The 24,027-nt window shown below is 37.2% G+C and overlaps 5 protein-coding genes across 5 annotated transcripts; 3 read left to right on the top strand and 2 right to left on the bottom strand.

Annotated features, from left to right (window-relative positions):
• The first annotated feature begins 8,405 nt into the window (after positions 1–8,405).
• On the top strand, positions 8,406–10,518 carry LOC137709280 (bidirectional sugar transporter SWEET6b-like). The gene is made up of 6 exons (XM_068448368.2): positions 8,406–8,512; positions 8,734–8,770; positions 9,279–9,495; positions 9,598–9,759; positions 9,853–9,972; positions 10,097–10,518. Exons 1-6 carry the CDS (start codon positions 8,470–8,472, stop codon positions 10,253–10,255), a joined length of 738 nt encoding a protein of 245 aa, XP_068304469.2. The 5' UTR covers positions 8,406–8,469; the 3' UTR covers positions 10,256–10,518.
• A 594-nt stretch (positions 10,519–11,112) lies between these two features.
• On the top strand, positions 11,113–14,149 carry LOC137708123 (peptidyl-prolyl cis-trans isomerase CYP38, chloroplastic). The gene is made up of 7 exons (XM_068447117.2): positions 11,113–11,603; positions 11,879–12,172; positions 12,269–12,468; positions 13,001–13,236; positions 13,345–13,487; positions 13,622–13,693; positions 13,777–14,149. Exons 1-7 carry the CDS (start codon positions 11,439–11,441, stop codon positions 14,002–14,004), a joined length of 1,338 nt encoding a protein of 445 aa, XP_068303218.2. The 5' UTR covers positions 11,113–11,438; the 3' UTR covers positions 14,005–14,149.
• A 750-nt stretch (positions 14,150–14,899) lies between these two features.
• PDE329 (calcium homeostasis regulator) lies at positions 14,900–16,258 on the top strand. The gene is made up of 3 exons (XM_068446778.2): positions 14,900–15,341; positions 15,592–15,756; positions 15,855–16,258. The coding sequence occupies exons 1-3, from the start codon at positions 14,928–14,930 to the stop codon at positions 16,179–16,181; spliced, it is 906 nt and encodes a 301-aa protein (XP_068302879.2). The 5' UTR covers positions 14,900–14,927; the 3' UTR covers positions 16,182–16,258.
• A 204-nt stretch (positions 16,259–16,462) lies between these two features.
• On the bottom strand, positions 16,463–17,908 carry LOC137707851 (uncharacterized protein At4g28440-like). The gene is made up of 3 exons (XM_088689642.1): positions 17,789–17,908; positions 17,167–17,404; positions 16,463–17,027 (listed from the first exon to the last, which is right to left on the bottom strand). Exons 2-3 carry the CDS (start codon positions 17,387–17,389, stop codon positions 16,801–16,803), a joined length of 450 nt encoding a protein of 149 aa, XP_088545768.1. The 5' UTR covers positions 17,390–17,404; positions 17,789–17,908; the 3' UTR covers positions 16,463–16,800.
• A 400-nt stretch (positions 17,909–18,308) lies between these two features.
• On the bottom strand, positions 18,309–21,023 carry LOC137707489 (formate dehydrogenase, mitochondrial). The gene is made up of 6 exons (XM_068446366.2): positions 20,520–21,023; positions 20,155–20,326; positions 19,241–19,781; positions 18,968–19,092; positions 18,771–18,883; positions 18,309–18,682 (listed from the first exon to the last, which is right to left on the bottom strand). The coding sequence occupies exons 1-6, from the start codon at positions 20,610–20,612 to the stop codon at positions 18,569–18,571; spliced, it is 1,158 nt and encodes a 385-aa protein (XP_068302467.2). The 5' UTR covers positions 20,613–21,023; the 3' UTR covers positions 18,309–18,568.
• Positions 21,024–24,027: the final 3,004 nt, after the last annotated feature.

The raw sequence follows: 24,027 nt of genomic DNA, 5'->3' as shown, positions 1-24,027 counted from the left end.
TTGTTTCCATTAATTAAAAATGAAAAAGAAAGTTGCCTAAAAATTAATTTTTTTTATTTTCAAACAAATTTCACTTAAAAAAGCTTTGAAATACATTTTCTAAAGTACTAATAACAGCATCCAATAATAAAAATAAAAAAATGAATTATATAATTTTTTTGTTTAATTACATGACAAAGTGTCTATTTCAGCTTCGTCACATCTAACAAATTACGAAAGCTTTATTTATTTTTGAATATTTTGAAAAGAATAATAACATTAAAAAAAATTAAAATTTTCTTGACCAAAACCAAAATTTTAAAATTTTAAATATTTTGTCTTTATGCATCAAGGGACGGGCCCACCGCACAGCTGTTCATGTGGGATGGGCCGTGGGGTATGCGGGTTTTTGAGGCTTATGGTGGTGCGAGTGCCGGGCAATATCAAGCATTAAATAGGCATCATGCTTGGTGGTCGGGGGATTGTCTGATCCCCATCACCCCAATTTTGCGTTCCGATAAACGGTTCTGATTCTCTCCTTTTTTTTTAAGAGCCATTTTGGACCCGGCCAGCTCCATCCGTGTCTCTCTCTTTCTCCATCAATTTTTTTTTTGGAGTAGGCTTCTCTCTCATCCTATTCTTATCTTCTTTCCTTCCCTCATTTCACATATTATTTTTTGTCTTATAGTCTCAATAAAAAAATCAATATAAGATATTAACGTAGTTAAATCGTAACCGTTCAAATAAGAAAGGGGAGAATGAGAGAAATATTAGGAGAGTAGAGAATCATTTTTTTTTTTTTAATCTTCTAAAACTCAATTGCTAATGGAGAATCTCAGCATCCTTTTCATTTTTATTTTTTATTTTTTATTTTTTTTAATAAAGAATCAACTAATTGCCTTGCTATAATAATTCATTTCACCGAGACCTTTTAGCCTTCAATTCCGCAACATCGTGTAATTCTCTAGCGCAAAAAATTGAACCCAAGACGCACCAAGTGAAATTCGAGTCTGAAATTCATCTCTAACTACTAAGCCATCCCGACATTTTTTTTTTCTCATTTGGTAGAAGAAAGTGATTTTTGCACTCATTTTTTTTAAAAAATTTTTGTAATTTCTAACCTGAAAATAACAAATTGATAACGAATGGGCAAAAAAAAAAAAAATACTATAATACATACTCTATGCCTATAAACCCTGCAGGTAACAGATTTCATTAAGACGACTTTAACAAACTATTGACAAAGTATGTTCACATGATACAACAAGGATCACAGCTCAAATTAAAACCTTTTAAAACCTAGTATTTGATTTGATTTTTAAGTTTTCTTCTTGTTGTTCTTGCCTAAACCATAGCAAAGTCCTTGCTTAAATATTCCTTTTGCTAAGCAGCTGTAAGCCTATAACCAATTCCCTAAACAAATCCAAAACAGAAGAAACAAAAAGGAGCGGCGGCCTCGATTAAATTAAAATTCAAATGGTGGGGTTACTTTTCATTTCCTTTCATTTCATTTCCAATATTTAACACAACTTGAAATTCTCGAAACTTAAAGAGATAAACTTCGGTAAGATTGATTGATTAGGCAACATTTATATTGAAAAATTATCATGGTGTTAGATAAAACTAAAATATATAGAATCATAATTTCTTTGTAATTTTTTTTATTATAAATGATAAAATCGACATCCCTACATAAGTCTGGGAAGATTTCTTCCATGACTCGTTAATTCAACGTAAAACGATAAGATTACAAGTTTCGAGTCAATTTATTAATGAGTCAGTTGTTATTGGGTCACCCGTTAAGAACTCAATAAAATATAATTTGACAGATTTTGACATTAGGCATGATAATTTTTTGCATGAATCGTTAATCCGATAAAGAATAACCTGACCCGTTAATGAACCAGATTGTTATCAGGTCACTTGTTAAAAACTTATAAGATAATAAATTTAATACGACACGGTCCATTAAAATAATAAATATGACACGAATAGATAATCTGTTTGCCAGACCTACCCTTCAATTTTTCTCGGAAGACTTATCTACTATTCCCCCATTTGAGTGACGCACAAGGTCATATTTTAGTGCTTATACCAATATTGTGCCACGCATTTAATAATGCAGTTGAATATGATGTTTTCAATAGTTCATTGAATAGTGCCACAGTGTTACACCTCTAGTACTCGAATTCAACTTCAATATTTAATATTTTCTAGTTCAATACTTTTAATTAAATATAAGAAAGAATAAAACTTAATTAATCAAGGGAATCGAGGGATGAAATGTATTTGTCATGTGGTTTGCATCAAACTTAATTAATTAACGGAATAAATCCGTGGTATCACTTGTTTATATATTTTTTGGTATATTTTTATGAGACTCATTTCATAATTATTTCAATAATTCAAACTGTTTATTTTTTAGGTTTTTGCTCAAAAATCATTTCTACCAAAAATTATTAAAATCTGAAATCATATGACCATTGAATTAAGGGTTTAGGTTTCTTTGTAGAACTGTATTCGTCTATTTTTTTTTTACAACAAATGAAAGCTTTAATGATTTTGAATTTATCTAAATTTTGCAAGAATGATCTTTGAATGATGTTCTAAAAAATAGACGGTTTAAATCGTTAAATATGTTACAAAATAAGTCCATGGAAATGTATCTTAAAATTTATGTAAAAAAAAATATTACCATGTAGCAATGCATAATTAATTAATTAATTAATTGCATATGATATATCGTTGTAGCAACTGCAACTCGAGGGAGAACCACGTTGTCATGGGCCCCCGAGAGAATCAAAGCTTTTCCTTTTGTAGTGGAAGATAAAGAAAAAAAAGATCGAGCTAGCTAAGCTAGAAAAAGCAACAAAACATAAGAAACTTTTATATTATTTTCTTCTTCCTTTTAAGTAAATAATTTCAGTCCACTAATTTGAAAGGTGTTGAGACATATTTTCAATAGGATGTTGCATACTTAGCTAGTTTTCTGTTTTTGTCCCAAATAAGAATTTGTATCAACCCTTGCACATGAATACCTTTGGACAAATAGTCAATGCTTTGTTATAATTTTTCTTATAAACGATATCACTAATCTAAATTACACTATGAAGAAAAGGAGAATGTTTGAACTGATCAGCATGTCAAGGGTTAAAGAGGAAGGCTTTATTCAACAACAACAACAACAACCAAATCTTATCTTACTAAGTGGGGTCGGCTATATGAATTATAAAATATTATTGCGTACGATTTTGTGCTAAGCATTCTGTTAACTCCAAGTATTCCATATATTTTTTATAGTCTCGTCAAACTCTTTTAAAGTCTTCATTTACCCCTTTTGCCGAAAGTCTTCATCTTATAGTTGAATCCTCCTAACACAATTCACCATTTCCTTTATGTCAACCCCTCATTGGTGGCCTAGCTAAGAAGAAAACCAAATATATATATATATATATATTTGGTGATTTTATACAACATTGACTTGAGCTATATAGATCAAAGCATGTGACGTGTCATGAGAAAATGATGGAGGTGCACATGTGTAAGCATCTTAAATTTGTCTTAGAAAATAAGTAATGAAATGGAAAAAGTTACAATGTTCAAGCAATACAACTGAAAAAATACATACCGAATCTTATAAGCATCATAGGGATTTAATTCACATAAAAAAAATTATTTTATTTTATTTTTGATAAATTTAGATTAAATGAATGTCCACTTTCCATGTGTTGGCCAGTTGTGTACCGTTGGCTTTGATCTTTAATATGGAAATATAAGGAGATCCCAAGTTAACAAGGTTTCTCGTTTCGTGATGACGTTGAATGGGAGGGGGGAGGAGAATGTCTATTGTATAATCTTATTCTTACTTTGTAAAGAGATTGTTTCCACGACACGAATCCGTGACTTTTCGATCACAAAGAAGCAACATTTATGTCACGAAGAGGTTATTTCTAACGTGGGTATATATGTAGTAAACTCCCGTGCGCTTAATAATTAAAAAAATAAAAAGAAAAAAAAGAATCAAATTAAACAATACAAATAAAATAAACAGTTTCCCCATCCTAAGAAGGAATGAGATTCACTTCTCCCCAGAAGATAACAAGTCGTGAGAATCTGTTTCTTTAGGCAAGAAAGATGGTAAACAACTAAACATTTTAGCGTACAATTTCGTCATCTTCATCTGCATGAAAATATAATAAATAAACAAATAAAGAAGTACAATTTTGTCAATCTTTTATTCTCTTCAATCTATACCAGCAATTAGGGTTTCTGAGTCAGTAATGGAATCAGGGAAACAGCCCATCATCGATCACTTTTTCTCCTTTTTAAATGGACTGAGCTTCCGCCGACAAGCACATTGTGTATATAACGTGTCCATCTCTTTTTAAGATTAGGTGCACATATTCTCCACCTTTGTTTTAGGGGAGAATACTTTCACGTTGTAGTGTAGCTATTTTTATTTTTTTTTGCGTGAGATAAGAAAAGATACTAACATTGGGACTGAGAAGTTAATTCTCTTCTATATATTTCATATCATATATACATCACAATCTTGCTCTTGAACTTTGTTTAGTCATGAAGAATCAAGATCAAGTTGGATATATATATATATATATATATATATTTTTAATAACTCACATATATTATATGAGTTTGATACACTAAAGATAACTATGCATCATCTATTAAAATGAAGAAATTTTCAATGTGTTTGGAACACGGGGCAATTCACCACACATTACTATTCAATTAGAAGAAAGTTTTGACATGTGGTGTTCTACTCTGTGTCTCAGGTATACTGAAAAGTTTATTGTTAAAAAGACGACTAACTATATATATATATATAACCATTGTGCTTAAGAGACTTTGTCCGTGAAGTTAGTATAAGTAGGTTCATTTTTTAGGATTAATGTAGAGTATATACCAAGTAGCACCATTATTTATCATATTCAACCTCCCACGTTATTAAAGAAAGTATCAATTCTCTCTCTCTCTCTCTCTCTCTCTCTCTCTCTCTCTGCTTCATGCAAGGGCCAAGGGGGGAGTGTTGGGTGGATTGCTTTTGTTGTCCAGTTACTTCAGTGGTAAGGTAAGAAACTAAATGGGAGGGTATCTTTTCCTAGAAGTGGATTGGAACTTTAGGGGAGGAGGTCCAATTGTCCTAAAGTGCTATAATTTACTATACTTAGCTTTAAACCCTTTAGCCAAAACTGGGATCGATCCATTGGAATGAAATGCTGACATGGGGGGAACTAACCCATATGATATAAGAGAGAGAGAGAGAGAGAGAGAGAGAGAGAGAGAGAGAGAGAAGGTGGAAAGCTACGAATTCAAAAAGGAGGAGGGCACCAGGCACCTGAGAAGGAGCAATGCTTTTAAGATATGTTTCTGTGTGTGTATGGTCTCTCTCTCTCTCTCTCTCTCTCTCTCTCTCCAAATGCAACTACATGTCACATCCATTTCACCTATCAAGTCAAATGCCTTTGTCTTTGCCATCGGTGGCTTTGGCTGATCGCGGAGGGAATTTGTCTTGTAATTGGATATATGTATACACTTTTGTTTATGTTTTACTTATCACATAGATAGAAACAAAAATATATACAACTTGAGGACACCACATAGTCTCTTCTTTGGGGAGCCGGGTAAACTTCTATGTTGCACAGGTTATTTACGTGATAAGAGGTGCAAACACGCGTGTGGATATATTAAACTAATTAATAATAGCAAGGCTGGTGGAGCTTGGTTCATCTAGCACTTATTACATCCCTGAACACTTTGAGTTTGGTTCATCTAGCACTTATTATATCCCTAAACACTTTCTAACCACATGATTTAATATATTAATAGATTCATCATCATGATTTCTTACAAACCAATACTACTGGAATTCAGCTGGTTATGCATCTGTGAGCAGTCTTACTTTAAGGAGCTGCGGGTACCCTAATTGATGGACTTGTAAGGGCCCACAAAATCCAACCAGCAGTCTTACTTTTGCTGGCCTGAAGTTTGCATCTGTCCAATAGACCCGCCCACGATGCCACAAAACTCTGGGAATGTTGAAAGGGGAGCACTGTCGGGCTCGGAGCCAGCATCTGTGATCTGCCCAGTGTAGGCAATATGTATGAACGCATTGAAGCTTACGGGATAAAGCACGTAGTGTTACACTATCGCGGTTTAAAACGTTGATTCGTACTTAACCACACTATCGCATTTTAGCACCCCACATTGATGCAATTCTGGTTCCGCCACTGAAAGGGACAGCATTTTTATTCTCTTCAAGTTATAGCAGCAATAGGATCCAATTGTCCCACTGTATTTCATTCATGCACGACTCTACGTTAGTCTCATTCTATATTGGTTAGACAGCCTTGTCGAAGTTTCTCACTATAAGAACATGGTGACCCAAATTACAATCATGTCCCAATTTGTGCCTGCTTAGATTTATTCAATTAGTCGCCAATAGTTGATGAATCTATCTATAACGGTTGAAGCGTTTTAACAGTTGATCTAACAGTTTTTGGACAGATTATTGAGTTTAATTACTTACTAAGATTGGTTACTTTAATTGATAGGTGACTCAAGTTTGAGAATTTTTTCAAGTGTGTCGGGAACATGGGGCGGTACACCACATGTTATTATACAATTGGAGGAAAGTTTTTTTTTTTTTCAAGTATCCCTCCAATTGTATAATAATATGTCGCGTACCGCTTGTGTTCCGGACACACTAAAGAATCTCTCCCAAGTTCAATCCCAAAGGTGCATTTGTTGTATTTTGTATTTTAAGCATCATTAGCCACTAGTTTGCCTTTTACTCACCTCATTAGTCACAGAAGTCTTTTACTCATCCTATTTTATATACTCTTAATATAAATTGATTAATTGTCCGTTTTGCTTGTAGTGAATGTAACAGAAACCCGTAATCGAAATGCTCTTTTAAACTTTGGGAGTGTCCAAATCGATTGTCTAAATCTATAAACCCCAAAATGGATATAGCACTTGACTTTCCGTCCATATATCACCATCTTTAGGGTTTGCTTATTGCGCAAAAACAGATGGACAAATCACGTAAATGTATCACTCTTAGGGTAACATGATCAACTATAACTAGTGTTTAAAATATTCACGAAATTGTCGATATTTTCATAAAAATATCTAAAAATTAAGGATCATTATGGAAACGGAGGTAAAATGCAAACTTCACCCTATAACAAGCAAAATATAGGAAAATCGATGAGTATCGACTATATTTAATGATTCACTATAGAAGTTTTACAGGAATCCAAATTTTAAACTTTTGAGATTTTGTTTAAGAAACTTTTCCTTAATTGGGATTAAATCTGAGTGAGTTGATAATCCACTTCATTGCAAATTGGCCATAATTTCATCGAAGGCAACCAATATTGATATTGATGATATCCATCAGTATTTCCATAAATTTGTATATTGATATTTCTACTTATATCGATATCTTAAACATTGAGTTCAAATACTTAGCCTTTCCCTGGCGATAATAATATATACATGAGCATAATCTACTATTCAGAACCAAAAACATACATATTAAAGTTCATATAACCTCTGGCTAACTTCAAAATAACTTGCGCTAGAAGAAATAGAATTCAACTTCCAATGAAATTTATATTCCTTATTTCAATCGACCTAGGATTCTGTCTTACACCTAGCCCTTCTGCCCCAGAAAAAACTTTTATACAATTCGAATTAGAATTATAATTCCTTGTGTGCTTCAACTTACTCACATAATATCGGAATTGAATTATGATTCTGTAACATTGACGTCCATTTAAGTTCTTCTCTATTGTACACAAAGTCTTATATAATCCTATCCAATATGGATATAATCTAAATTAGTGTCATCCATGCATAATTAACACAATCGTAATTGGGTTTAGGGTGTTAATTAGGATTAACATTAACTAACTCCATGTACAATTTATGTACGTTGCTAATTGGTTGACAGATAAAAGCCACCGGATAAATAGGCAACACGTGTATGGCGCCTCCAATCCAAAACGATGGTAGAGTAAGTAATTAACTCGGAAACCAAGACCCATTTCCGTAACCCTCGTAACCACCTGAAACAGTAGAGAGCTCGGATTCCATGCAGCACTCATGCACGCCAAAAACCACACCGCACCGCTTCGCCGCGCCATTTCCTTGCGCCCCAAACAACAAAATCGACGGCCCAGATTGAATCGTAACCCGGTTCCTGATCATCCGGACAGAGTCCGATACACGAGCAAGTTCGTCCCGCCTCCGGAAATCTGTAAAATCCGAGATAAATGCGAAAAATAAAAATAAAAATTATCCAGAAAATAAATAAAATGGAAATTCAATTGTACAAGGATTCGAATTACTCGCCAGCTTCTGTCTCTATAAATATCAGCCGTCCGTTCTCTCAAAATCTCACACACCATCTCTCTCTAGATTTTCTGATTCTCTCTCTAGCTTTCTCTCTCTAGCTCTGCAAAGATGGTGAGCGCTGAAGCAGCAAGAAACGTCGTAGGCATTATCGGTACGTGCGCTCCGTACAGTATAAAAACCCTTTGATTTATTCCGTCACGCTCTTCCCCTTCTAGCAATAGCTATGTTGCTGATGCTTCAATTTTGTGGATTTTTGTTGTTGTTAGTTTGTGGTTTTTCTTAATTTTCTGATCGTAATGTAATTAGTTTGTAAATCAGAGAGATAGTGATGATTAATTAGCGTTCTGATTTTTGGTCTTTGATCGTGTGCAGGGAATGTCATCTCCTTCGGGCTTTTTCTCTCCCCTGTGTAATCTCTCTCTCTCTCTAGTTTGTGATGATCTCGATCAATGATGATTTTGCTGTTCTTGTTGCGTGAATAATCGATAATGCGTGATTAGATGTGTTAAATCGGTCATTAACTAGTGAAATTATGTACTGAACTGAGTTTTCTTTTGGATTTGGGACGTGATGATGACCTTACGATTAATTACTGAACCAGCTTATTTAGTTAATCAGCTAGTTTCTACTTTGATTAATTACTGTTAATTACAGGCATTAAAGTACAAGCATGCTTTATGAATCTATGAAATATTTGCATGTTTTGTTTAATTAATTTCATCTGAAACATGAGATTTTCTCGTTTGCTTTAATTAAATTAAATTAAATTAATTTACTTTCGTATCTGAAATATGAGATTTTGTGCAAGTATTTAATGAATTTTACTTTACTTTAATTAAATTAAATTAAGCTTAAATTTTGTTTGTTCTAAAAAATTCTGATTTAATTAAACATGCATTAATTTTGGGGATACGCAGTCCTACATTTTGGAAAATCATTAAGAAGAAGGACACGGAGGAGTTCAAGCCGGACCCTTACATGGCAACAGTACTGAACTGCTTGTTCTGGATCTTCTACGGCATGCCGTTTGTTCACCCTGACAGCACTCTTGTGGTCACCATTAACGCCGTCGGCCTTGCTCTCGAGCTCATCTACCTCACCATCTTCGTCGTTTATGCTTCGGCCAAAGGAAGGGTACGTAATTAATCAACTAACTACGTACACTCTTAATTTCGCCCCTAATCACATTTTGTTTGTTTGTTAATATTGTTCTGTTTATTGTATCAAATTTTGCAGAAGAAGGTGGGTTTATGGCTTGCAGGTGAAGTAATCTTCTTCGCCGCGGTGGTTCTGATCACTCTGCTATGCGTGCACGGCACCAAGAACAGGTCTATGGTGGTTGGTATCATCTGTGATATTTTCAACATCATTATGTACTCTTCCCCTCTTACTATCATGGTAAGTAATTATCGATTAATCCGTTCTTAGTTCCCTAATTTTTCGGTTGGATTACGTTAAGTTTCTCATGATTTCGTGTTTTCTTTCCGCTAGGCGAAAGTGATCAAGACCAAGAGTGTCGAGTACATGCCATTTTACCTCTCACTGACCAACTTCCTCAATGGTTTGATCTGGACCGCTTATGCTCTCATCAAATTTGACATCTACATCCTGGTAATTACTAATTACTAATTACAAACAACTTTTAACGTACTTTCGCTGCGACCGATTAAGTTTTTACTTCTCGGATTAGCCTTAAACATACTTGCTTAATGTGCATGTTAATTATGTAATGCAGATTAGCAACAGTCTCGGTGCACTTTCTGGTTTGGTTCAACTCGTTCTTTATGCATGGTTCTACAAGTCCACTCCGAAAGACAGTAAGGACGTCGCCGGAAAGCCTACAACAGAAGTGCAGCTCTCTGATCATACAGCTACTGGAGCAGCTAGAGTCTGATGATTTTACTCCGCATCGCCGGATTCCGTTCAAGTTTTTAACTTTTCATCATCTTCGGCTTAGTTTTGTTATGGAAAATTTTTCTAGTACTTTTTAATTTCTCTTGCCGGATTAATTTCGGGTTTTCGAGGATGTAAATATTTCATTTTTGCTAAGCAGTGACGGGTAACTGAAGCACTGCATAGGCAATTTTTTTTTAGGTTTTAGATTTATATATGAGGATTTTAATGGTGAATTTTAGTGACAGTTTATGCTTTAGCAAATGTCTTTATGTGCACCAACTTTTTGTGCTATTTTTTTCTTTGGTTGATGGATCATGGATGGAAAGGGTAGCAACGAAACTCGTTGTTACTCTTTTCGGTCAATCACTGTTGTTAAGCCCAAAAGTATTCATCTGCGCCTAGATTCAAGACCCATTTTGTAATGAGTTCGTAGATAGGTCGATTGATAGCATTCACCCTTACACTTTAAGTTTTGAATTTGATTTATCTTTTCCAATCGGTTCTTATATCACCTCTTAAATAATTAATACTCAAACCTTAATCAAGAATGGTAAGTCTCCCATTAAGGAGAGATTTTTGTGTTTACACAGCACCAAAATCAAACTTGAGTTTGAGGAGACGAAACACTACCCTAGTCAAAACTCAAGGGGTGCTCTCCACCAATTCAACCAAACTTTGAGTTCTAAAGGTCGAAACACTAGCATGGTCAAAACTAGATAGAGGAAAAACTCGAGAGAGATGTTTTTTTGTGATCAATTCATCACATGATAAACGTCGATTAGATAAATAATTAACTACTTGTACTGTCGATTAGACAAGTAATTAAATACGTGTACCATTCAAATATTTCCATCCCAAGTGAAAAATCAAACACTCAAAATCCAAGAGTTGCAAATATCTTATCCAGAGCACGAGGACTGAGGATGATGATGACCTAATCCCCATGTGCCAGGCTGCCATAAATCTCCCATTATTTTGTTGTATGAGAGAGAGAGAGAGAGAGAGAGAGAGAGAGAGAGAGAGAGAGAGACCAACAGAGCAGCAAGTCTACAGCAAAGCCAACCCCAACCCACCAATCACCTTATCCAACCGACTACCCAATCCCCCTCCATCCCCCTCCTCCTATCTCTCTCAGTCTGCTCATGTCAACCAATTAAAATCCTGCAAATTGCCAAACTCCGATGGCAGCCCTCCTCTCCTGCCACTACTCTGCTGCTTCTCCAGCTTCCTCCTCCTCCACCAAATTCTTCTGCCGCCTCCGCACTCCCTTCCCAATTTCCCACAACCACCTTGCCACCCGCCGTTCTTCCCCACTCCCTATTCGATGCCAGATCCACAATCAACAGGTGCCATTTTTTGTTTAAATTTTCAGCATTTTTATTCTATCAAATTCTTTAGAAGTTAATTTATTTTTACAAATTAGAATGTATGAACTCTGTAGAATATTGGGTCCTTTGTTAAATTAGAATCTTTTCTGAAAGCTGTGACATTTTTCTGCAAAAAAGTTGATTGCAGAGAACCCATTAAGCATCTTCGCTTGTTTAAGCAGAAAGGGAAGATCTTTTGTTGCAAATATTGATTGTACATAGAACCCACTAAACATTTTCGCTTGTTTCTGCAGAAAGGGAAGTCATTCTCCATCAAGGAATGCGCGATTTCAATAGCGTTGGCGGTGGGATTAGTAACAGGAGTTCCTGCATTGGATTGGTGTAGCAATGCCTATGCGGCGGCTAATCCAGTGGTGCCTGATCTGGCTGTACTGATCTCTGGACCGCCAATAAAGGACCCGGGGGCATTGCTGAGGTACGCTCTGCCTATCGATAATAAAGCTATCAGGGAAGTACAGAAACCACTTGAAGATATCACTGAGAGTCTCAAGGTAGCTGGGGTCAAAGCACTCGATTCCATTGAAAGGGTAAAATTCATCAAACAATTTCTTTCATTGCCTTCATTGTGTTTATGTATACGGAGTTTAGATAGATGGTGACCGAGACTTTGAATTGGGATGCAGAATTTGAGGCAGGCATCTCGAGCGCTGACGCAGGGGAAGTCTGTAGTTGTATCTGGATTAGCTGAATCGAAAAAGGAACATGGGGTTGAATTGCTTGCCAAGCTGGAAGCTGGAATGAAGGAGCTTCAGCAGATTGTGGAGGATAGAGATAGAGATGCAGTAGCAGCAAAACAGAAGGAGCTACTTCAATATGTTGGGGGGTGAGTATTTGGTACAAAAATTTACTTGTGACATGGTCAACAATCTTGGCTTTCTAATTTCGTTACACTTAATTGATCAGCATGAAAATTTTAAAACAGAAAACCAAAATGTAGGTTTTTTCCGTCTGAAATAGCCGCAAAAGACTTGCCGTGTTTATGAGCGAGACACTGCCTCATTGTTCCCTTTCCAAAAAGGTATTTTCGGGCTAAATCAGACACCGAAAACTCAGAAAACACCATGCACGCAGGATTACTATTCATGTCGGGATTTGCTGCTTTTATCTGCTCTTCTGGTCCTATGTCACACCGAGCAATAGAAAGAACATTAGTAAAACCGAGACTGAATCAGCCGGCATTGTTTGCATTCACTATTACAAAAAAAACACCGCCTACGCCCCCTAGTGTAGGTTAGAGCTAGAGCTGAAAAGACATTGAAATGTGCGAGGATTGTCAGTTATAACATGCGTATCCTCATATATGCGCTTGTCATTGACTGCAGCTGAGATCTTCCTGGGGCGTTGGGTTTCTGCAGTGTTGAAGAGGATATGGTGGACGGATTTCCTTACCAAGTGCCTGAAGAATACCAAAGCATGCCTCTGTTGAAGGGGAGAGCGACGGTGGATATGAAGGTCAAGGTTAAGGACAATCCCAGCCTTTCTGATTGTGTCTTCCGTATCGTCCTTGATGGTTACAACGCCCCTGTAACTGCCGGGAACTTTGTAGATTTGGTGGAGCGACACTTCTATGACGGCATGGAAATCCAACGAGGTAACATCTCGTAGTAAACATGTACCCTTATGTATTTCAATTTTATGTTTACTAGTCCATCTGAGCTCAAGACTTAAAATTTCGACTTGGCTTTGCTTTTTCTTGCAGCGGATGGTTTTGTCGTACAAACTGGCGACCCTGAAGGACCTGCAGAGGGTTTCATAGATCCAAGTACAGAGAAAACCAGGGCAATACCATTAGAAATCACGGTCGAGGGAGAGAAATTACCTTTTTATGGAGAAACCTTGGAAGTAAGCTTCTCACACCTCCCTCCCTCTGTGTTTCTGTTAATTAGTTGCACGTATAATGTATCGACGAAAGAAAGTATAGGAACTTAGTTGCTTATATCGTTTTGACATTGATCACAAAATCCAAATTCTAACAGGAGCTCGGGCTATACAAGGCACAAACAAAGCTTCCGTTCAATGCATTTGGAACTATGGCTATGGCGAGAGATGTAAGATCAACGTCGCGGTTCATCTTTTCTCGTTTGGTCAATTCAAAAGTTGAGATTAAATGGTTTCCAAATTTTGTTGGCAGGAATTTGAGGACAATTCTGCTTCCAGCCAAGTGTTCTGGCTGCTCAAGGAAAGTGAGCTAACTCCAAGCAATTCCAACATATTGGATGGTAGGTATTCAGTGTTTGGATATGTCACACAGAACGAAGACTTCTTGGCAGATTTGAAAGTTGGTGACGTTATAGAATCGATCCAAGTGGTTTCTGGCCTGGAAAATCTTGCCAATCCAAGCTACAAGATTGCTGGCTAGGGACTATTCTGTACTATGTAAATTTATTCCGGGATCCGGCAGACCGTCGTATTGTTTTGAGAGAATTTGTACCATTTGTTTGGAGGGTGTAATGTATTCACTTGGTGTTTTCTTAATAAACCAGCATCATTCCGACAGTCAAAAATTGAAAAGGGTGTGCTGGAAGTAAAAAATGATGTGTGGATAACACCTGGAAGTAAAAAATGATGTGTGGATAACACACTCCTATATAAGAGCTTATTTGGAAATGTTTTTAAAATGATTGGAAGCACTTTTGGTAAAGATGTTTTTTAAACCAATTCTTAGTAAACATCTAAGTGAATCTTAAAAAAGCACTTTAAATGCTTCCTGCAAGAAGCATGTATCTAGTTCTTTCAAAAAGTACTTAAATTGTTTTTGGAACCCAAAAACGCTTTCAGTTGTTTTAAGAGTACTTTCAAACGAGCCCTAATTCAATCATAATTATATTTGGCAAGTGACCCTTTATCACAGTGGTGGAAATGAGTTAACCCTTGCATGACGGCGTGGGTTCGAACCCCGTCGGTGGCTAATCTAACAAAATCAATCGTTTTAAAAATTGTCATTCAGTACTACGGTCTGATGGTATTCCTCTTCACTTAGAAGTGAGAGGTCTTAGGTTCGAATCTCATGGATGGCGAATTTGATACCAAATTAGGCTTCCCATTATGTAGCTTAGCCCAACTTCCCCTTCTCTTAATGTAAAAATATCGATGTACTAAAAAAAAATTATAATTATACTTGTAAATGAAGTTGGTAGCTTGGACATGGAAATGATGGGCCTTTTATTGGGCTCGGCCCGCCCACATTTCTCTTTAGGCCTCACCCAAATCAGGGGATAAGATAACGTATATAAACGGGAGGCCAATCAATGACCAACGAGATTAACTTCCACTTGCGCAACCATGGTGGTTGTATCATCCACTTCCCCTTCTCTCAAATCCAATTTCACTCCCCAACTCTCCACCGCCGCAAACCACCACCTCAGCAACCCTTCCCGCCACCCCATTTCGCCGTCTCTGCTATACCTCGGCCAAATCTATGGCGACCCCACGAGACAGAAGAATTCCAAAGCCCCAAGCTCAAGTGGATTTTTGTCTGTTAAAGCTTATGTGGACAACCCAAATTCCATCTCCAGCTTCGCCAGCAAGGTCATCGGCTCACTCCCGGTTGTCGGTTTGATAGCGAGGATTCTCAGCGACGAAGGAGGCCTCGGCGGAGACACCGTTGATTTCGCAGAGTTTCGGAGGCGGGTGGGGAAGAAGTGCACTACTGATGATTCTAGAGCTTTTTATGAGTTCCAAGATCGACGAGGCCGGGTAAGGATCGAACCTTTAAAGACCCGTTTGGAAATGCTTCTTTAAAAACCACTTTTGTGCATAAGCAGTTTGTTGAAAATGTTACTAAAAATTCAAGTGCTTCCTAGAAAAGCACTTGGAAGCGTTTCCTGAGGAAGCACCTAGTCATATGCTCACTTTTAAATTTGTGTTTTTGTGTGAAATGTGAATCTTTGCGATTGAGTTTGGAAAAATGGATGAGTTTTGAGTCGGATTTTGATGTTTTGTGTAGGCAGGGGATCCTCTGTATGTTCTAATGTGCTGTTGGGTAGCAGCCATTGGTGCCGGACTTCTGAAATCCGAAGAGATTTTAGAAGGGGCGGCGAGGCTGCGTGTTTCAAATGATATCGAATTCGAAGAGCAGAATTTCATTTCCTTGATCAACGAGGCAAAAGAGGTTGGTTTGGTTGGTTCGAAGTTTTGATCATGTCAACTTATGTGTGGCTCAAAGTTTTGTTCATGGTTCAAACTAAAAATGATGTATGAAAAATGCAGAGACGGGCGAAACTAAAGGCTCCTACACCGATTATCCCTATGGAGATTCGGGTTGAGAAAGCTCTTGAAGGGATTTACCTCTGTTGCTTCGGGAAGGATCCTATCGAAGAAGAAGATGAGAGACTTTTAAATGTAATGCTTAGGGCTGTTTATCCATCCGTTGAGCGGTCTGAGCTACAACGGATTATTAAGGAAAAGGCACAGAAAGTATCCGATGGAAGTACTGATGGCAGCGTTCGAGAGCCAAAGCCCCTATCGAAAGAAGCTGTTCAAATGCAGATGAAGGACCTCCAATTCCTTCAACAAAATAGAGATAGAGACGCTTGATTGAAGTGCTTCTTCTCACTTGTACCTCGTAAGCAAAGAAATTCAAGATTTAATGATAGTACAAGTTTATCATTTAATCGTGGATTCGCAGTTTTTGTTTCAAAGTTTACGAAACAACTAAGTACAGAAAACCTTCCTAGCTGTTGGCCCTCTGCTTGTTTCCCAGCCAAGAAAAATACGACATACAACATAACTTATCAATCGAGGATTCGCCAGCCAACCAAAATTCCGAAAACAAGGCGGTAGGGGATGGAAGGGAAATTACTTCGACGAAAAAAACGTAGGGCAGAAACTCCACTTGCATATAACCATATGATAATCTGATAACAGCAACAACTCATAGCCTAATACAAATCAAAGAAAAGCAAGTTCCTTTTACACTATTTGATTGGAGTTACCAGCTCTGTAGTAGGCCAGAGTTGCAATGGCTCCCCTCGTACCAGTAGACTCCCGTAGAAATAGCTCCACGACGTCTGCTAAACAAGAAACTTTCTTAGGCAGGCACTGAGAAAAGCTACATATCAATGTACCACCTCATTAACCAGAAAAACCATATCTTTATACTGATCGAAATCTGTTTCCAAGCGGGGATGTGAAATGCGTTAGCGAAGGTTACTTTTCAAACAGCGTTAACCACTTCACCAGCACCAGGATTAGCCAGTTCGTTAACATTGATCAGCTCGTATTCCACCAGTGACAAGTTGTTATCTTCCTTCACGGAGAAGCTGGCAGGTTCGGTTACTTCAACTCGACCCCATTTGTCCACAGCAAGCCTCATAGAACCCTTGAACATGTCTATTTTCGCGTTGCGCAGGATTACTGTTGCACCGGTTGTCATCAAGTCAACTGTCCACAGGAAATTTAAAGACATTTTAAGAACAATCTCATCTAAAATCTGTGCAATCCAGCAACAACAAAAGTAAAAAGTGTGGACGCCGGAAAATCAAGATAAGATCAAAGATCAATGTCGGATAAAAGACACTACCTTGATCATTTCTGGCAGTGAAAATGATGGTTCCGGTTTCATCTCCAACCAAGCATTCCGCGATCCTCATCTGACGAACTTGGATTCCATCAGGACGGGCCTTCTGCATTACCATCTTCGAACTAACAACCTTCACAACCAAGGTATGTCCCTTGGTGTCCGGTTTCAGCTGATCAACCTTCTTGAAGACAGGTTTCCTCTTTGCCGGTCTTGTTTCCGCCATTTCTAACAAAAAGCTCTAAGATAACCCAACACAGAGAAACACGTCAACAATCCGAACAACCTCGAACTATCTTAACCAATACAAACATGAATCCAGAACTCAAATTTAACCACATTTGCCACAAGATACAAGAACAAAACGTCACAAATTCAATTAGTCACAAATGGCCATAAAGATGCAACATTTAGCCTTTTGTAATTAGTCACAAATTACATCATTAGTCAAACATTCTCAATTGGGATGTAGCCTTTGATGAACGATGATGAACAGAACAAAAAATAAATAGAAAATTTAAAAAAAAAATTCAGCAGCTAAAAAAGCAAGAACCTTTATCCCTCTTCAGACGAATTTTTGCTAGAAAACTAAGAAAATGCAGATAGGATTCAGCTTTGGAATTACCGTTTAGAGAAAGAGAGAGAGAGACACGCACACAACAAATTGCAGATCCAGAGAGAGAGAGAGAGAAAGAGAGAGAGATGAAATTGGTTCTTTACAGTAGTGAGAGTATGTGTGTGGTTGTGGAATTTGGTGACCGTCGAAATCGCCTTTTGAAACGAAAGGTTACCGGACCAACGTCCGTTTGATCTTCCACATTTTCATGAGCAGATCCTGTTTGTACACGTCTTCCAATTCAATGGACGTGTGGTCCAGATTGAATTTTCTATTTTTATGAATATATATATATATATATATATATATATATATATATATATATATATATATAAACAAGTTCAACCGTTCAAGCTTCAGTTTTGAGCAATTTTTCATTTTTGATACAACTATATTGACCAAGAGAAAATCGAACTCTGGACCTCAGAATAGAGATAATGCTTTTGAGCACTTGATTACAAACTCTTTCCAAGTTATGAGCGGAGCGCATTTTGTAGCGCTAATAACAAATTCCGTTAATGCTCTTCCATTTATGAACTAGAACAGTAACAAGTTCTTATTATTGAAAGGGAAAATACTCTCACAAGTCTCACATAGACATAGTGACGCATGCTCAGATTAAACCGGTGGCCTATACGGCCATACAACCGGTGAAACAAAGAAGATAAAAACATTGGGTGCACAGACCCTAAAGTTGAAAGCTTTTGGCTACATTATTCATATGGACCTACAACATCGTCAGCGTCTGCAAGCGAACACAAAGTAGCAGACTTCATCACGAGCACCGAACTACTGGTACTGGCTTGCTAGTTTACCGTCCTTGACAATGTAGTTTTGTGCTGGAAATTCTTCTCCCTTGAAGTACCTGTCAAGCATATCCTTCGTCCCAGCAGCATAACGCAACTACACATTACATGATGGATTTCAGTTGTGGGAACATATGAAGTGAAACCACGAGCGTAAAGGAGAAAATTATTGAAAATAAATGTACCTGTGCGTCAATTGTGGTACCGGATATATGAGGGGTCATAGCATGGTTTGGCATGTAACGCCATGGATGGTCTTTTGGAGCTGGTTGTGGGTTCCAAACATCACCACTGTAACCTGGGGAATCATAGAATTATATGAAACGATTAGCCAAAAGTCAACAGAATTAATTCGACTAAAATTGACCTGATCATGAGTTACCTGCAATGTGTCCGCTGGAGCAAGCATCGACAACAGCCTGCGTGTCCATGATTGCCCCACGAGCATTGTTAACGATCAGGACTCCCTTCTTACACTTCGCAATTCTTTCTTTGTCAAACAGTCCTCTGTGTCACAAGATCAACGTTGATTAAGTTTGATTCCCATCTCCTTGAATAGTATTACATTTTGCAGTTCTATCTTTTCAAACATCTCCGAGTCACAATATCAATGAACGGAATAAAATAGTCAGAAGAATAGCCTTGACACAGATACCTTGTTTTTTCAGTAAGCGGTGTGTTGACAACGATAACATCACATTTCGGAAGCATTGCATCCAGATCCTCCTCGAACTTTGCCCCAGTCTGTTGCTCCAATTCGGGGTCAATCTTGAGACGATCATGATAGAGAAGATTGCAGTTGAAAGGCTTCAACCTTTGGAGCAAAAGCCTGCCAATGCGTCCAGCACCAACTGTCCCCACTGTCTTTCCTTCGAGATCATAAGCTCTGTGGGCAATACCTGCAACATTCCATTCCCCGGTTACAATCTGCTGATACCCAGGTACGAAGTTGCGGACGAGAATGAGGATTCTCATGAGCTCGTCTTCTGCAACCGAAACCACATTGCTTCCCGTGACCTCTGCCACTGTCAAACCAGCAGCAGCTGCAGCTTTCAGATCAATGTGATCAGAGCCAATTCCAGCAGTTAGAAGCAGTTGCAAATTCTTCGCCTTTTTGATCCGTTCAGCCGTGACATAGGCAGGGTGGAAGGGGGTTGTTATGAGAACATGAAGATCTTCAATGTGTTTCTCTAGTTCTGAACAAACAGCACCAAAAGGGAAAAATCAGCTTAAAAGCCCAACAAAAACTAATCTTAAACCCGAAAAACTTGTCAAATTAACAAGTTACCGGTCAGTGATTAGGGAAATTTTGATGCCACATACATGCTAGCAGGACAAGTTTAACATAATTGAGTCTAAAAGCTTTTAACCAACACTAATCAATCACATTAATCAGCAAAGTGTAGCCTTTTCTTTCGTGTTTCTGGCAAAGCGATATTCTTGTAATCTATGAGGAAGGTAGATCCAACTCGGGGGCAGTGGGCGGCCATACTACCATGGCCAACTAGCCTAACCCACGTCTTCAAACTAACTATAGCCTTAAAGAAGCAATTTTTTGTAACTACTAACCACTATTTGGTCCATCCTTGTCATCAGTGACAATATACTTGTGGCCCTGTGATTCCAGCCAGTCCCTTATCCCCAAAGCTCTCTCCTGAGAACCCAGAAAATTGGGGTTCAATTCTGCATACTCATTTGCCTTGTAAAACACCCCAACAATCTTTTTGCTTCCACCAGATGCCTGCTCATACCAAAACCACATCAATTCAACACAACCCAAAATTTGGATTATTAATTTTTAATAATAATAAAAAAAAAGGACTTGTAGCTCAGTTGGTTAGTCGCAATCGCCCCATAAGCTAAAGGTGGCATTTTTAAGAGGTGATCAGCAATTAAACCAGCTGAATTATATATGAAATTATGGAGTGGCTTACATGGAGGTGCCTGGTGAAAGTTGTTGATGATGCTGAGCTTCCTGATGAAGCAAGAGCTCGAACTGCAGAAACAATCACACCCTTACTCGCCATGGATTCTTAAGCTTTCCCTGCTAATTGGTTTGCCAGATGATGCTTAAAAATTGTCTGAAATAATTATTAAAAACAAAAAAACTGAAGGAGAAGGAAGGGGTGTGTGTGTGTTGTGTGCAACTCAAAGCCTTCTGCCCATTTATTTATAGACAAGCAAATAAAAAGAGAGCACAGTCCATCCCAGCTTCTCTCTTCTTCATCATCTCGATGCTTATTTTTTATTATTTGTCCCTTCGCGTCATCAATCTCGAGAAATTTTTAATTGTAATAGAAACACAAGTAGTACACCATATGTTTTAATAGAAAAAGTAGAAAATTTATTGTTTAAGAGCAATTCCACCATGGGAAAAGCTCCCCAGGCTATTCACTATTTAATTCACCTAGTGAACAGTAACTACATTTTGTATCTCCATCCCTATATTGAATAGTCCTGGCAATAGGTAATAAAATATTAGTATTTTTTTTATAAAATAATACAAAATAATTTAATTTGTAATTTTGGATAAGATTTTTAATCGTTCTCATTGCGCCCCGTGTCATTATCCGAAAAAACAATTATTGGTGATAGATTTCGATAAGATTTTTATCCAATGTCGTCGTGCCACGTGTCATTACCTTTTCATAATCTTTGAGGATATATTTCCAATAAGATTTTTAACCAATCATTTCGCGCCACGTGTTACAATCAATTTATAATCTTTGGGGATAGATTTCGATCAAATTTTTAACGAATGACAGCATGCCACATGACATTATCTACAACCTAATCCTTTATGAATCCTCTAGATAATGAGAAGGTATTTAAAGAAAAGTAAAATCATTTTTTTCGGATTTTATTTAATTTTTTACATTTTTTTATTTTTTTATTCACCTAATTAATCTCTACCGTTGGATTTAAAAAAAATTGAATTCCAACACTCCAAATTGTGCCACGTGGCACAACTGTAAGATTTCTGATTTTTAAACTGTTTTTTCTTTCTTTTTTTTAATTTATTTATAAGGGCAAATAACGTGGACTATTGATATCAGATCCAACGGTTGATATTAAATAAGATTTTTTTATTATTTCTTTTATTGTTGGAATTCAACGATCTAGAAATTCTAGCCGTTGAAATCCAACGGACGTGGGGAAGCCAAGTGGCCTCCCCAACGGTAACATTTCCATGTGCGCCGCGGGCCCCAAGCTTGAAATTCTGTCGGATGACACGCATCCACGCGCCTAATGCAAAAAAAATATAAAAAACATGGCTGACATCATCCTGACGTCAACCCATGTCACATTCCTTTCGGGCGCTCGGGCTGGCGACTTGTGTCCAACCTCTCCCTCGGGCCTGCTTAAGCTCGCTCGCAAGCACATGTTGGGCTTCATCACTCGAGCTCTTTGGCCCTATTCCTACGCCTGTCCCTCAGGTTGGAGCACACGATGGAAGTGCTTCAAGTTATTAACTTTTTAGCACACATTTCCTACCATTTGTATAATAACACGTGATATATCACCTCGTGTACCGGTCACACTGAAATATCTCTCTATCAGCCTAGGCTAGTTGGAATCCAAGGCTCCCTATGAGGCCAAATTAGCCTCAAGTCTTGCCCAAACACTTTTAGAGGACAGTTTAGGGCACTGCAGGTAACCAACGAAACCAAATCACCTAACACTTTTTAGCCCCTAGCCTTTCACACGATTAAAACAACAAAATTTTGTGAGCGCTAATTTTCATGAATAGTGCATATTAAGAGGTCAAATAAAGCATCTAGCCCCTAACCCTTGTCTTCCCACTATACTTGCTCTTAGAGTAGATTTATCAAAATTCAATTTGTCCCCTTTGTGATTCTGAAGAGGCTTTCGAGCCGGCGGGGCGGGGAAATTTGGTGGTTGTGTCCCGTGGAAGTGGTGAAAGGCTCTTTGTAATTTGGTGGGCACACGTGATCTGCATTTGGTCAAAAAATGCCCAAGCGCCAAAGGCACTTACCCGACAAGGTATACACTTGGGGCAGGAGTTCACTATTTCATTTGAGGTCTTCAACTCCAACTTGAATTTCGACAGAGACAATACTTTTGGCCGCCACTCTAATGTAATGAATAGAAACATGACTCGATATATCAAGTATCATAAATGATAAAACAATTGATTGGATACTTGAAATAAAATAATTTCAATAAATTATTTTGAAACACTTGATATACTGCACCTTATTCCCGGTATAATAAAAAACTTTTTCAAATAATGGTGATGCTCATCATCAAATTTATAACAGTTAGATGTGTTTAAATTTTAAAATCTATGTTGTTGTTAGACATAAATTTTAAAATTTAAATTCATCAAACAATAATAGATATGGTTGTGAGCACTACCGTTTAAGAATGGTGAATAAAAATGCACCATTGACAAAAAGAAAATAAAAACGTGAACTTGATTAATTATTAAAGGAAATCAAAATAGTAATCAACAAAACCATAATCCTAATCCACTCACTTACGTGGAAGATACATCCAATAATTGGACCACATGGCAAATACAAAATTGTTTAAGTTACCTTGTGGAGGTGGCATCCTGCCGGCGGGAATGACAACGTACCCAAAAAAGTGGCATCACGACAAGTTTTATGTCCTAAAAATTTTCACCTACCATCGTCTAGATCACGTCTAGTCGTTAATGGTCAATGTTTGATTAATCTTTAGGTATTTGAAAATTAAGAAATAGAGTATATACCTCCTTAAGCATCTGTCTAGCATGCCTTCTCTGCCTAGACCCACTTAGGTCGTGACGACGTGACTCTTACTTAAACGGAAATTGACAACTTTCTTTTTGCATTTTATTTTTGTTTAACAAATTATAAGAGACTTGTTGAATAATTAGATGAACACTCATTATCTGCTTGTTATCATAATTTCTATGTGTTCTAATACTTTAATTTGTATGTCATTTTATTTTTCAATTTATATATTTCAGTGAAATTATGTATTTTTTGAACATAATTAGAACATTTATTTATACGATATAAATAAATTTACTTAAATTTACCTAGTACGCATCAACCCTGCCTAGACCATCCCATCTTAATCACTTAGACGTACGCCTACCATCTTTTAAAACGTTGATGTCCATATTTGAAAAAGTTTGCAAAATCGAATTGAACCCCTATAATTTATAACTTTTAATGTTTGTCATAAATGCAATCGTTCAGTTTTTACGAACCGTGCACTTAAGAAAAATATTATAAATAATTTGATAACGACGTTACAATTTTTTTTTTTTTAAGATGTAGAATTAAAAAGTCTAAAGATAACCACACTGAGATTTGGAAAATCTCTTAAATGTTTTTAAAATTGTTGGAGAACGAGTGTTACAAATTGTAGAAATTCGTTAAAACAATCTAGAGCTCGTTTAAATGTGTTATTAAAATAGCTACAAGC

This window comes from Pyrus communis, chromosome 17 (assembly GCF_041283825.1).
Source record: "Pyrus communis isolate YQ-2024b chromosome 17, ASM4128382v1, whole genome shotgun sequence".
Taxonomy (NCBI): Eukaryota; Viridiplantae; Streptophyta; class Magnoliopsida; order Rosales; family Rosaceae; genus Pyrus; species Pyrus communis.
The sequence above is the reverse complement of the archived record's forward strand: the minus strand, read 5'-3'. Positions and strand labels throughout refer to the sequence as shown.